At 41.9% G+C, this 14,639-nt stretch overlaps 1 protein-coding gene across 2 annotated transcripts in view; it reads right to left on the reverse strand.

Annotated features, from left to right (window-relative positions):
• The window catches only part of pkd1a (polycystic kidney disease 1a), a 49,038-nt gene extending 37,048 nt beyond the window's left edge, over positions 1-11,990 (reverse strand). For both annotated transcript variants that reach the window (XM_037246179.1, XM_037246169.1), the window contains exons 1-7: positions 11,452-11,990; positions 4,730-4,801; positions 4,578-4,646; positions 1,232-1,303; positions 885-1,048; positions 495-745; positions 52-312 (exon numbers count right to left, since the gene is read on the reverse strand). In XM_037246179.1, coding sequence (XP_037102074.1) covers positions 52-312; positions 495-745; positions 885-1,048; positions 1,232-1,303; positions 4,578-4,646; positions 4,730-4,801; positions 11,452-11,726 — 1,164 coding nt within the window. In that variant the 5' untranslated portion in view covers positions 11,727-11,990. The remainder of the gene's footprint in view (positions 1-51; positions 313-494; positions 746-884; positions 1,049-1,231; positions 1,304-4,577; positions 4,647-4,729; positions 4,802-11,451) is intronic.
• Positions 11,991-14,639: the final 2,649 nt, after the last annotated feature.

Consider the following 14,639-nt stretch of genomic DNA (forward strand, 5'->3'; position numbering starts at 1 on the left):
ATCATATGCAGCACCGTTAATACATCATCAACAGCAAAAAGAAAATCTCACCTCCTTGTGTCCAGCCCAGGCTGTCAAACTGACCACATACTTTCCCGGAAGTCCATATTTGTGCGTCGCCATGGTGACTTCGGTTGCTGAGGTGTTGACACGAGGTGAAAGGTCGCCAAACTCCCAGGATAGCGTTACTGGTGTGACGGAGGAGGCAGCTGAGAAACTGATGCTGTCGTGAACGCTTTGAAGTGGGAGGGGCTTCAATAAAATGGAGAAGTCTACTGCAAATACATCGTGGGCTAGAGTCCACCCGCATTCCTGAGAACCAGAGCAGAGACAATAGAAACACAGAGAACTGTAATTAAAATAAAAGATCTTGTCATGATTACAATTCTAAGCAAAATTTATGAAATATGTTGCTTGGTTAGTAGTGATCTATTGTATGTACACTAAACATGAGCAACCAAGCTCTAAAGAAGACTGTTCATGTCAGTGTATACCTTCATGACACTGCGGTTGGTACAGGCAGCAGAACACTGAGATTCACTGATGAAGTTGGGCTCAGAGTTTGTACTACAGAGACACTCCTGCCTGGCCCCCAGGCCTCCATAGCGGTGTGACGCAGCGAAACACATGCTGTTACATTGTTCCCGCGTGAAGTTGCCCGGCGTGGAGGACGAGAAGATGACAAGTTCGCTACGTCCCCCTCCTCCACTGCTGCCGTCCTCAAGACAAGCGGCGTAATTCAGACCTGGAAAAAGACGGGATTAAATACTTTGACCTACATTAAATACGATATGCTCTCTCAATGCTTCCACCAATGGAAATAGGATAGATTGTCGGTGGTAAAGCAGAAATTGGACAGAGGCAGAAAGTTTATTGCTTCGTACCGCAAGTGAGCACTCTGACGTTGAGCAGAGGTTGGCGACGGAGCTCAGGAGGCTGGTTACAGAGCATGGCATCGGGCCGACGAACTCGTACCCCTTTCTCCTGGAGCCAGTTGACCAAGTGGAAGAGCTTACAATCGCACTCAAAGGGGTTACTGCTTAGGTCACTGTGTAGAAAAAGACAATGACAAAGCAGAACAAAAATGATCCAATCCATTTTTCTTTACACAATACATTTGCAGTAACTGCTACAGTTGGCATTCGACAGAAATGAATTGTGCAATTCTGGGTGAAGCAACTGAAGCAGAAAAACAAGAGGTGAGATATATAACAGAGTCGGGCTTACTTACATGAGCGTTAAATTGCACAGGTCATCACATATTCTTTCTTCTATCTTGGTGATTTGGTTGTTGCTCAAGTCACTGGTGGAAATAGAGCAGACAATCAATGTTGACAGCAAGAGGAAAAATATCCTATTTCTGTTGAGGATGAGAAAAGATTGCAAATTGCATCTGCCAATGGTTTTGTTCAAGGACTTTGTCTGAAAACCAACAGGAAGCTTTGTATTATTTGCAATATTTGAATATTCAGAATGAGAAAACAAGAAAGAAAGAAAGAATATTTTTTATTAACAAATTTGTTTGATATAAAAGAACCAGTGAAGTAATTAAAAAGGAAAAACAAGATGAACTTAGTACAAATATTTTTTATTTATTTATTATCATTTATTTTATTATTTTATTTTTATTATTTCTTTTTTTTAATTTATTTCTACTGTACTATATTCACCTAGCGACCAGCAGACATTCACTGTTGTAGTTGTCTGCCCCGAGGACAACCATAACGACCGAGAGGCCTGCGTTGAAAACAAATCTGAAACAATGTACAATATATGCGCCATATAATGGGTTAAAAAAACGGTGATTATCCATTGGGGGTGAACAATTAATTGCATTGGCAATATAATTACAAAATGATTAAAAAAAAAATTGCAATATGATAAGACGCAAATTGCTAATTACAAAGGCTGTGATTTGGTATTGTGACAAATGCCATATACGTATGTAGCTCATGCCCATGACAAAATATTTATGATTGCAGCTACATATATACATTTAAGTGCATGTGTGTTGCACTAATACCAAACTTCATTCTATATTAATCCAGCAAACATTCATTTCTCTGCTCTTAGCCTGCTTCTTTCCAGCCTCCGACCCAGCACGCTACATAATGGGGCTGTTGTTGTGGTGGTTTTGGAAGGAGCCGATGGAAACCACCGGCCCTTCTCATCACACAAACCTTTTTTTAAATTGGTGGAAGAAATAAAGAAATGGAAGAAATAAGCTAATGAATAGAAGAACAGATGGCTTGACACATGGAAGAGGTGTGCAGCAAGCCTCGAGCAGTAAGCTGTAATTTATGTTAATTTGTGTGGAAGGGTGATTTAATATTCGTGCAGGGCAACAGAGCCCAATCTTTTTTGGTGCTTTCACAATAAGACATCATTTGACATAGCCATAGAAGTGAATAAAAACAAATACCGTAATTTTCGGACTATAAGTCGCACCGGAGTATAAGTCGCACCAGCCATAAAATGCCCAAAAAAGTGAAAAAAAACATATATAAGTCGCTCCGGAGTATAAGTCGCATTTTGGGGGGCAATTTATTCGACAAAATCCAACACCAAGAACAGTCATGAACGAGCAACAACAGGCTAAACGATAGCTATGCTAACGTGACATAAACACAAACTAAGAGCTGAGAACGGCCCTGACGTAAAATTCAGAGTTATTCAAAAAACTATTACATAAATAACACGTTAATAAAACCATCTGCGTCACTCCAATTCATTAAATCCATCAATCGTCCTTTGTCAACAATGCGTGCGCGCCGCTGACGGCTCTTGCACTTAAAAATATTCCACAGGCCCATATAACGATATATAAATTATATATCAAATAACTATTATATAAGCAATAATGTTATCAAACCATCTGTGCACTCTAAATCATTAAATCCATCGATCAAATTCCTCGTCCTTTGTCAACATCGCCGCGCGTGCGCCCTGACGTCAGCCTCGTCGTTATTCCACAGATCTACTATATATAGATAATATATATTGTAGCGTTAACAAAGTTCAAGGAAAGACGTGGGTTTGGTAAACGGCTCTTTATTTAACAAAACAAACTTACAGGCGTGTGGCGGCGTGGACGTCCAGCCACGAAAGGGGACGAGAGCTCCATACGATAGGACCGGGCGGGCGTAGAAGCCATGACCGAGATCCATGCACCGTCCTCGGACAGCCACCCGGCTGAGCGCCGGCCCTCGACTTCCATCCACGGAGCTGAAAGGCAGCTCGGTAGAGTAGGACCGGGCGTGCGTAAAAGCATTGTCCGAGCACCATCCACCGTCCCTGGACAGCCACCCGGCCGAGCGCCGGCGCCCGACTTCAATCCACGAAAGTGAAAGAAAGCTGGACGAGTCGATCTTTGTCCTTTATGTAAACAACCGTCGCGCTGCTGACGCGCGACCGCGACGTCGCGTCGCGCTGCTGACGTCAGCAGCGCGACGTCGCGCGTCACTCGTCCAGCTTTCTTTCACTTTCGTGGATTGAAGTCGGGCGCCGGCGCTCGGCCGGGTGGCTGTCCAGGGACGGTGGATGGTGCTCGGACAATGCTTTTACGCACGCCCGGTCCTACTCTACCGAGCTGCCTTTCAGCTCCGTGGATGGAAGTCGAGGGCCGGCGCTCAGCCGGGTGGCTGTCCGAGGACGGTGCATGGATCTCGGTCATGGCTTCTACGCCCGCCCGGTCCTATCGTATGGAGCTCTCGTCCCCTTTCGTGGCTGGACGTCCACGCCGCCACACGCCTGTAAGTTTGTTTTGTTAAATAAAGAGCCGTTTACCAAACCCACGTCTTTCCTTGAACTTTGTTAACGCTACAATATAGTTATATAGTAAATCTGTGGAATAACGACGAGGCTGGCGTCAGGGCGCACGCGCGGCGATGTTGACAAAGGACGAGGAATTTGATCGATGGATTTAATGATTTAGAGTGCACAGATGGTTTGATAACATTATTGCTTATATAATAGTTATTTGATATATAATTTATATATCGTTATATGGGCCTGTGGAATATTTTTAAGTGCAAAAGCCGTCAGCGGCGCGCACGCATTGTTGACAAAGGACGATTGATGGATTTAATGAATTGGAGTGACGCAGATGGTTTCGCGCTGCTGTCGTCACTTGAAATTCAAATTACAGTAATCCCTTGCTACATTGCGGTTCGTTTATCGCGGTTTCATTTTTTTTTTTTTGAAATTTTTTTTTTGAAATTTTTTGAAAAAAAAAAAACACATATAAGTCGCTCCTGAGTATAAGTCGCCCCCCCACCCAAACTATGAAAAAAACCGCGACTTATAGTCCGAAAATTACGGTAATATATACTGAATATTCGTTAGTTGTTTCTATTCAACAATATAATCTTTTATTCTTAAAAACATACAAAAAAAAAAAAAACTCCCAAAGACTTTTATTTTAACGCCAGGAGCTTGAGCTCCATATGCCATAGCAATGTTTGCTCATTGACTTGTTGCAAACCTGTTGCAACATATTTTGTTATATGTGCGACCACTTTCAATAAAGCCATAATTTACATCTCGTTAATTTTGTCTAGATGATCATTTGTACTCACAGGATTGACAAAGGCCCGCAGCAGAATACTCCTCTGGGCAGAATTACAATCCTGTTACCTTGTAAATATCTGTAAAATGGAGAGCTGCGTGATTGACTGAATAGTGCACAGATGAGATCACAAACACAAACACATGTTGTCTGTATACTCACAGCTCTCGAAGACCAGGGAGTCGATTTAGCAGAGTTGTATCAAGGGAGGAGATGTGATTCTTAGAAAGATCTCTGTGGAACAAAACATCAAATTGACTAAAAGGCCAGACCATATATATCTATACATATATAAAACACATTTTTGATGCTGTAAATACATTGCAGGCTTTAGAATTACAAGGACTGCAGTGATTGAAAATGAAATGGCATTAAGTACCGAAACGGCATAAAATTGCCTCTGTACCTAAGTGTGACTTTTGGTGTACTTGTTACATACATGCCTTACTGTCATATGAGGGCAACTACAGAATGGCCTGCAATAAAAACAAGTTTGACACCCCTTTTCTAAAGTTGTATAATTATACAAAGGTTTGTGGCTCAGTTCGATCATCATGTGAGCGAGCATGCGTGTGTTACTCGATGAATGTATGGCGGGTCTCGAGAGAGACAGCAGCTGCTTCTTTGTGTTACATTTGTGTGAGAATATTCTCATTACTCTTTTTTTCCCTCTTCAATGCAATCGCACTGCCAAGATAAAACTCTATTTTTTATGAAATGATCAACTCACAAGGAATGTGATGCTGCCTTAATCAGGAATTTGATAACCCATCATCCCTCCAATAGCATGTCCCATTATGTTGTTACGTTAAACTGATTTACATTACATTCATTTTAGTCAATATTTTACATTCCAAAACATTGCCTTTGCATTTTACCACATTGTATGAAAACATCATCGCACCAACACATTTCAGTGTTCATCCTGGTGGTAAATTAATCATGACAAAGGAAGTGAAAAGAGCCGAATCTTTGCCAACACAAACAAGGAGGGCTGGTGTGGAACAGACTTGAGTGATTTCAGCGTCATTGAGGCTTCACAGTACTGGCTGAGCTGCACGTGAGGTCGGTGAAACAAAGAGGGAAGAATAAATCGAGCGGGCCCGAGGTTGCGAGAGGACAGTGCCATTGCAAGACATCAGCTTCAAGTTACATAATGAACTAATAAAGAGCACATTGTGCCTAGCATGTTGCACCCTCATTATGTGCACAGTAGACACTAATATCACCTCAGGGGGTATTCAAACAACCTGCAAATGAGACTTTGAGTGTATGGGAACGCACCTCTTGCTCACTCTCTTTCTAGTGTGTGTGAACCGAGCAGGACGCCCATTCCCAAAAGGAAACATCAGAACATTCCAGACTAGCTGTGTAAGAAAGATGGAGAGCAAGAGAGCCTTCTTCCTCTGCTAAAGTCATCAGCCCGATAAAACAAGGGAGCAGCGCAAAGACGCTTGCTTGATCTACGAGCTGATGCTTAACACATTGGGCTGACACCTCGCCTGCTCTCCACGGCAGGTGTGTGCGTTCAAGTCGGCTCCGATTCAGAAACGATCGGACTTTCTGTTAGTGGGAAGATTGCTTGGATGAGACATGAAGGGAGTTTGTCACGGCCATATAAATTGACCTTCAGCATATCTATAGCAACAGGCTCCTGTTCTCTCTGCTACCTTTGGTCACACGTGGTTTTAATTAGACGTGCGCACGGGGCAAAGGCACACTCGAGCTATAGTGCTGCTCGCAAACACCCGCAGCACACATATGGTTCTGTTTTACGAACGGTGTGGCCAATGATCTAACCACTCCTTATATGGCCTGTCTGGTGCCACTTATTCTGTGCTGGTGGATAGAAGCACACACACTGGATAGAATATGAAGAGAGGAAAAGATATGTGTCCTCAGAACAGATGAGAATTCCCCCTGGTGATATTAATGGAGGTTTAAATGACAGAGATGAAATAGAAGCAGTCTTGAATACGTGCAGCAGGTCTGGTCATATAAGAGATGGGATTTTCTGCATCGGGGTGGCGGAGTGGTCAAAGTCTCCAAGAGTGGAGAGCAGCGCTCCACTAACCCACTAAACACAGACTGCTCTGTGGTCACTTTCATCCAGCCTTCCCTTCTGCTGCTGCCTCACCCTGTCTTTCGGCCCTCCTTGTTTTTCCGTGTTCCCGCTTCTGGGTGAATGTGACATTCAAAGGATGATGGCGTTAAAAGAGACGAGTAACCAGGTGTTAAGAAATGCAGCGGATGAGTAAATGTGGAGATGAAGAGGCCAAATTGTACAAAGTAGGCATTTTTTTGTGTCATTGTTCACACCCCTGCTTTTTTACATTTTTTTTATTTTGAAAACAAATCTATTTTATGGCTTGAATTTCATTACAGGCTCAGCAATTTATGGATTAATCAACAACTAATTGATTATCAAACTAATCGATCACTATTTTTGAGGATTGATTCATTGTTACAGACCTTGTTTGGTTTAAAATTGTCCATATACTTGGAACTTCAGCCTCTCAACAGTGACTAATCTCGTCAACATCTACTTTTACTTTGTAAAACAATGATCAAGATTTTTCTATATTTTTGGACATTGCAGATCAAATCAGAAAATGAATCTTTATTTGTGCTTGAATTGAAGTCATATTTTGAATTAAGTGATGGAAATTAAAAGTTTTTTATCCAATTAATCCTACCATAAAAACAATCAAACGTTTAATATACATAATATTTATTTGTTTCAGTTTTGCTTTCAACAATAAATAGCAATTTCTTGAATTAAGAATTCAAAAGTCCCTCATGATTGGCTCCAGCTCATTTGCCAAATGAGGTCAAATCTGCTGAGCGTTATGAGACTTCAGTTCGTTTTTTTTTTTTTTTTATACTTCTCATTCATATACAATTTCCAAGGGAGGGCATTTGAGTTCTAGAGCACTCGTCTGCATGAGGAGGACATTGATTGAAGACGTTTGGTCTAAAACGTCTTAATGTTTAATCCAACGGCCCGGTTGGGTCACAAACACTCTCCACTCCTCTCCAGAACATTCTGTCCATTTTTCCAGCTGCTGCTGTCTGCATTGTCTGGTATCCAGCTGGAATACATTGGGCAGCTGTGTGCAGCGGTTTAACACACTCACTCAAATAAAGGCTTACACGCGCGCATGCACATACGCAGACACACACACACGCATAATGACCATGTCGTCAACGCGTGCAGGAAGAATGAAAAAAACTGCACCGCAGTCATGTGCTCATTGGACACTGTTTCTGGTAAATGAAATTGTGTCAGGCTGTTCCATAATCATTTAGTATTGCATATAAAAATGTTTAGGAATACAGTGCTTCTGGTGAGAGGGAAGAAAAATGCCAACATTCTTCTACGATTGCGATGAGGCCTGCTCTCATTCATCTCATTACTGTCCTGTACTGAAAAGAAATGTTGACTTCACTTATTATATTTCTGTTTGACTTGATGTTGCTTTTTTTGAAGATATGGAAACCCAATTTATATTTTGTTCTTAAATTTTTGTGGCAAACATTTGAATGCAATTATCCAAGAACTTCATTTATTATTGATTTTTTTTAAACAAATGTTCACTAAGTGAGTCCTTGGTCACACAGCATGCATCAAAATGGTATTTTATTGCCAAGAAAAGAAGGAAAATTCAAATTGAAGGCCTCAGTCATCAGATCATCAATTTTTATCAAACACTAAGAGACAAAACGCCTTCAGAGTGAACAGCAACATCAGCAATGAAAGCAGTGCAAACCACATTTTACACCGAAAGTAAAAACATTGATGAAGACATAACAATAGCCTGATGAATCCACTGCAACTGAAAATTGAACAATTTTACACTTCAAGCAAAACCGGCTTTACTTTGCTCCCCTTGCCAATTCCTAAGATATGAGATCTGTAAAGTGACAGAGAACACTGTACAATATATTGACATGTAGATCAATTAAATCATTTCCATTAGGAAGCAAAAGAAAGCTGTGTAGCCACCAGTTGCACTTTACACATCCTTTTGAATTGGTATTTAGTTTCTATTGTAATCGTGTATTTTTATTTTGAGATATGTGGCATGGATTTTGAAATATGACATTTTGTCCACATCGCTCAGCCCTAGTGTCAGCGATCATCTTTCGTAATTTGTGCCCTGAGATTGACTGGCCACCAGTCCAAAGTGTAATCTGCCCTTCCAAATTGTGCTCCCCGTCACCCTGATCAGAATAAGCCTTACAAAATTGATGGATGGAGCTAGAAAAGCTACCGCAATAAGTTTCTAATACCGTACTCAGCTTTAACACGGGCACAAAATACTGGAAGCAATTTTAGCCTCATTCATAAACATAGAGTGAGTGATTGACGGTTGATTTGCAGGTTTTATATAATTAAGTAAAAAATAAAATAGATGTTGATAGGGCCATGCCATGCACTCTATGATGCCATTATTACTTGTTTTCCCTCAAATGTCTGCACTTCTCTGATTGATGTCATAAATGACTCATGGCATGGTAAAAACCTCCCTTGCACACAGTCAATGTGTTCAATATTTGTGTGTGAAAGCACACATGCACTAGTGTGTGTGTGTGCGTGTGTGTGTGTGTGTGCGCGCAGAGGCGATTGTAATGATTACTTCATCTGGAAAGGAGGAGGGACAGTGTGTGTCTGTGTGTATGCATCCAGTTGCCATGGCAACCCCACTAAGTGCTCTGGACCGCAGTAGATTTGACAATACAGATGCGCCCAAGGCTATTTTGGTAGACTGGCGCCCATGCCCAAAAATGGGCGGAACGTCTTTTTTGTACCAACAGCAGTCTAGTCTACTATGTTTGGGACCACGTTGTGCCTCTGGATGTTCCGGTGCATGTAGTTGCCTGCCCCTGACTTGATTATTCCGAATAGTACACTTAATCTTATTATTAAAAAGGCCCGTATAGATGGACAACCATTCATGTTGACACTGTCACTGCGTGGGATGAACCCATGATGCCTGCACAGCCACAGATCTAAGCAAGTAAACCACTATGTCATCCATACACCATGTGTGCACGTTTTAACCATCATTAAACCACGCAAGGTTAAATAAGTGCATTCAAATCACAATTAGCAAGTCAAAATTGACATTTTGCACCTCAATTAAAAGTAATGAAATGCAAGGTCACCAGCCTTTTTGAAAGTGAGAGCTCCTTTTTGGCTAATGATTCATGGTAAGGGCTACCGGTATATGCACATTTCTGACAGAGGTTGCTGCGTGGAGTTTGCATGGTCTCCCTGTGCCTGCGTAGGTTTTCTCCCGGCACTCCGGTTTCCTCCCACATTCCAAAAACATGCATAGTAGGCCGATTGAGCATTCCAAATTGCGAGTGCGGATGGTTGTTCGTCTCTGTGTGCCCTGCGATTGGCTGGCAACCGGTTCAGGGTGTCCCCTGCCTACTGCCCGAAGACAGCTGGGATAGGCTCCAGCAGCCCCGCGACCCCCGTGGGGGCAAGCGTTATAGAAAATGGATGGCTGGATTGATTTAAGTTTTGCATCGGATGACCATGGTCCAATGAATTGTAATCATTTCATTTGATGCTGCCCGACTGCAAGATGGAAGCAAGATAGGAAAGTCCACAGTCAATTACTTTTACATCTGGTTCATTCCAGTGCCTGTTGAATGAAATCTCTATGTAAGTATATATGCTACAAGTACCTACAAGTTAAATGAGAGTAGATGGTTTGAAGGGAAATAAATAATTGACAACATGTGGCTCGGGTCTGATCAGAACAGAATGTTCTTGCTGCTGCAGCACTAGAGAGCAGCAAGCTGATCCACGCCACAAAGTCCAGTTTCACTTTTCTGGTGACTAACTTTACTCTGAATTACGACAAGTCTAGACATTCGTGCATCCTAAAATAATACACGACCTCTATATTCTCAGTCTCAAACACGAGCGCACCCGCGCGCGCGCACGTACACGCGCGCGCGCAAACACGCACCACGAAGAATTACTAGAAAAAAGTATGCATTATAATTTTATGCAGTTTCACAAAACTTTAATCTGATGAATCTTTGGAATTTCTGCAAAGCCGTCAATTCGGATAATATATTTTGTGTTCATGCTTCACAATCTTTTTTGAGCCAAGGCAAATATTTCACACTAGCAAATATCATGGTAGACCAATAAACAAAGATGTCACGAAATGTAAGTATACCAAAATAATTAAAATGTCGTCTCAGTTTCTCAATAACGGATTTAGTGCGAATTCCAAGCTTGTTTAATTGTTGACAAAACTATTACCGTGTGCTGGATGGCAACAACGCAAGTTAAATTAAACCTTTCGCCACCTAGTGGAAATGCATTTATTCTTCTACCTGTCAATATGTCGCTGGCAGTTAGAAACTCACATTATTTGTTGTAAACACAACGAAACAAAAAAAGGAGTCAATAAAGTGAAAGTGGATATACAGTGGCACACATGCTGATCTCTTGCAGCGCTTTGGACAGGGACTTATTTTAGTGAAACAGGAAGCAAGACATTCGTTTATAATTAATGATCATCGTGATTGGTTAATTGGCAGGAGCTATTTTCTATCAACTATCTTTTGTTATATCGTAGATTCTAAGCGAAAATAACAGGAGGAGTGAACTTGTAATGTGGTGTACATCGTGATACTAATTGGAGTAATATCAATATGATTTTGGTGATTATTTTGGTAGGGATGATGAGGAGGAGGAGGAAAGAGATGGAGCTACTGTTAATGATGCAAATTTGTTGTGTCATTTGAGTGATGATTGAATTTTCATTGCCATGTGAACAATACTATTGCTGAGCCAATTTCCGAATGGAAACAACAAGAGCATACTGCAATATAGTGTGGTTAATTAGACTCACAGCACAGTGGTGAGCAGCGGGATCTCTGCCGTTCCGGGGGCCCTCTCCAGGCCGACGTTGGAGCAGTTGACCACGCAGCCCTGCTGGGGCCCCGCAGGCGCGCAGCTGCAGTTAACCGGACAGGGTGTGCAGCTCCTGCCGGCGGCCGTCTGCGAGCCGAGGCTCCACGGCTCCAAACAGCACAGGGCCACCAGCAGGCTGGAGAAGAAGTAGAAGCTGGGCCCGCAGACGCCATGTTTTCGCGTGGTTACAGTCGCTCCATTTCCACAAGGCATAGCTCACTCACATCTCATCGCCTCAGATGGTGGAAGTCCTCGCAGGCTGAGAAGGACCAAAGCAAACACGCTTTTTTTCTTTTCTTTTTTTTTGCCTCGGATTTCATGTGAGGAGAGCCCCAATTTATGAAAGATCTACTTTAGGACGAGATCAACTGCGCTTAGTTCTCCAAAGTTTCCTCCGCTTTTCCCGTTCTTCTGAAAAACTAACGGAGCGTCCCGGAGGAATCTTTCTCTGACGAGAAAGGGAAAAAAAGTTTGGAACTTCCTCTCTCCTCTTCCTCCTCCTCCTCCTTTTTCTACACTGTGCAGTTCCGCAAACCACCGCTGAGAATGAACTGCAACTGGACAGTATTTATTACATATACAAACAAACAAAATATCCACCAAACAGTACAGTATAAACAGTTGCAAGTTTAATTCATTCCATGGCCAATCCTTGAACGCATTTTTTTGCATATACGTAGCCCTATTAAATGTCCCCATTGAAATAAATTGAAATGCCATGTAATCCGTTCCAGCTATAACCATCAACAATGAACCACATTGAAACCATAACAAAGAATAGCAAATTGATTTTTTTGAAAGAAAGAAAAAATTAATTGGTTATATTAACACTTCATATAAGCTCTGCACTGCTGAAGTACGCCTCGGTTCGGTTTTGAAAGCTTAATTGCCTCTTTCTACACCAAGTGTTTGCAGAACTTGCCATGGGCTGCAGTTTCGAGAAGGACTTCTTGGTTGCAATATGTCAAGGTGTAAGCAAGGATGACAACAGCATTTCTTTCTGTTATGGGGCTAAAGAAGTACTTGCAAGGAGTATAAAGAAAGAACAAAATGAGCTACTTATGCAAAAGGATGAGTATTTTATTCCCATCCAAAGGATGAGTGGACCTCCTCTGAGTAACCAGTTTGTCCTTAATCATAAAACATATTGTTTAGTATTTTTCTGGCCAGGACAGGTCCAGTCTGGGTCGGGTGAAGGTAAAATGAGCTTAGCTTCTGTTTGCTTATGGGGAGGGTCCATGAGTCTGTGCAGGAAAACAGTACTTAGTGAGGCCACTAGATGTGTTATTGTAGGGCTACAGGAAGAGGTGGAAGGAGGAGGGCTCCACTGAGGGAGGGAGGATCTGTCCAAGGATGATGGTGATAAAGTCTGAAGCAAAAGAACTGCAGCATGTTAATTTGTGTTTAAAAAATCATGACTTGAACTCACTGGGACTCCAAAAACAGATGATAGTTGACGGCAGGCCATCTGAAGTCCTGTGAAAATTCCTAGTGAGCCGCTGGGGGGCGCAATTTTGTTTCGGCCTGTGGGTTCATTTCAAAATCAGAAATTAAAGTGCTTTTCGTCGACATACCTAGGCCCAGAGTGACTAACCTGGAGTGAATTATCCCACTTGTTCAGCCTGCTCTTTGGAATCTTTCTGGCCACTAATTTGTGCACACTGTCAAGGAATGAATCATACAAGCGTCTCTTGCTCTCTCTCCCTCTCTCTCCCTCTGGAGCTCTCTGTCGCCCCCACTTCTCTCCACCCTCTCTCATTTAATGTTCTGTACTTGATGTTTGAGACAAAGGTCAGCTTGAATAAACATCAACTATCATTTTCCTCCATTAATATTGGTCCATTTGTGGAAAACAATCACGGCATCTTCTCTTAAGTCCTTGTGGTGGAAAATTGCAAAATTATTAAAAGGGTGCCCACAGGACAATAATGTCCCTTGACAGGTCAGTAAGGTCAAACCTTGTGTAGTGTCATGGTTTCGCTCCAGGGGATTGTTGTGGACACAGGCGCAATATTAGGAGGCGCTTTCCCCCAACCCACCTGACACAAGGATATTCCAACCCAAAGCATGTGTGCGTGCATGCTTGATGAGTTCGTGACTTAACGGGTGGTTGGCAACTTGGCATTCCACTTACCATGGTTCCCTGCAGAGAAGAAATATCAGAAAAAGAAGACCACCAGGGAGTCAGTGCAGGTGGAGGTTATTGTAGATGTGCTGGTTACAGGAGCGTATAAGCATATTGATGTATCTGTTTTGTCTGTAGCTGTTGATCGAACCTATTTTTGTGTGTGCGTGTGTGCGCCTGCAGAAAGAAAAGAAGCCTGTTTGTTTGATACACGTATTCACATGACGGACATGGACAGATTTCATATTGAGCTTACATTACTGAAAACAAATTATTTAGGTAAGGGGGAAAACAAATATTAGGTGGGCTATATTCTGTAAAATAACAGAAAAGACCCATTTTTGCTATGCTGTAACATGTCATATAATTAGTCATGATACATGATACAGGACCTTTAGATCACATGATGGATGAGTGTTTTGAACATCTGCCTCTCGGTTATGAGGTTGGGGATTCAAATCAGCGAAAGGCTTTTTCATGTGCATGTTCTTCCGTGCTTGCGATTTTGAAATTACTGGTATGTAGACTGGTCTGTGCATGAGATTGGCACACGCAAAAGGCGTTTATCCAGGTAAACTGCAAGAGCTCCCCTTGCGGATGATGTCGTCGGCAGTGCGTGTGACGTCAGCAATTGGAGACGCCTTGCACAACTGTGCGTCTGTGTGTGACCCCATGGTGCACCCATGGAGGTGCTGTTGAAATGTTTTTAAGGGGTGTTAAGATAAATATGGCATCTTCAGAAATAATGTAAAATAAAAAAAACTACTAATAATGCGAATAGTAAATTGAGTGATTTTCAAATTGAAATTCTGTGAGGCATGTATTTAGCGTTATTGATTAAATTACAGTATATGAAAATGATCCTTCTTCCTACTTCTTCTCATGTAAATGATCAGGACAACTTAATGTTTGTGATGATTATTTCTATACTTAAATTACGTTTTTTTGTTTTGCCTATAGTTTCGTTTTTTTATTTTCACAATTCTGACTGAACATTTTTA

Source organism: Syngnathus acus, chromosome 1 (genome assembly GCF_901709675.1).
Source record: "Syngnathus acus chromosome 1, fSynAcu1.2, whole genome shotgun sequence".
In the NCBI taxonomy this organism is placed as follows: Eukaryota; Metazoa; Chordata; class Actinopteri; order Syngnathiformes; family Syngnathidae; genus Syngnathus; species Syngnathus acus.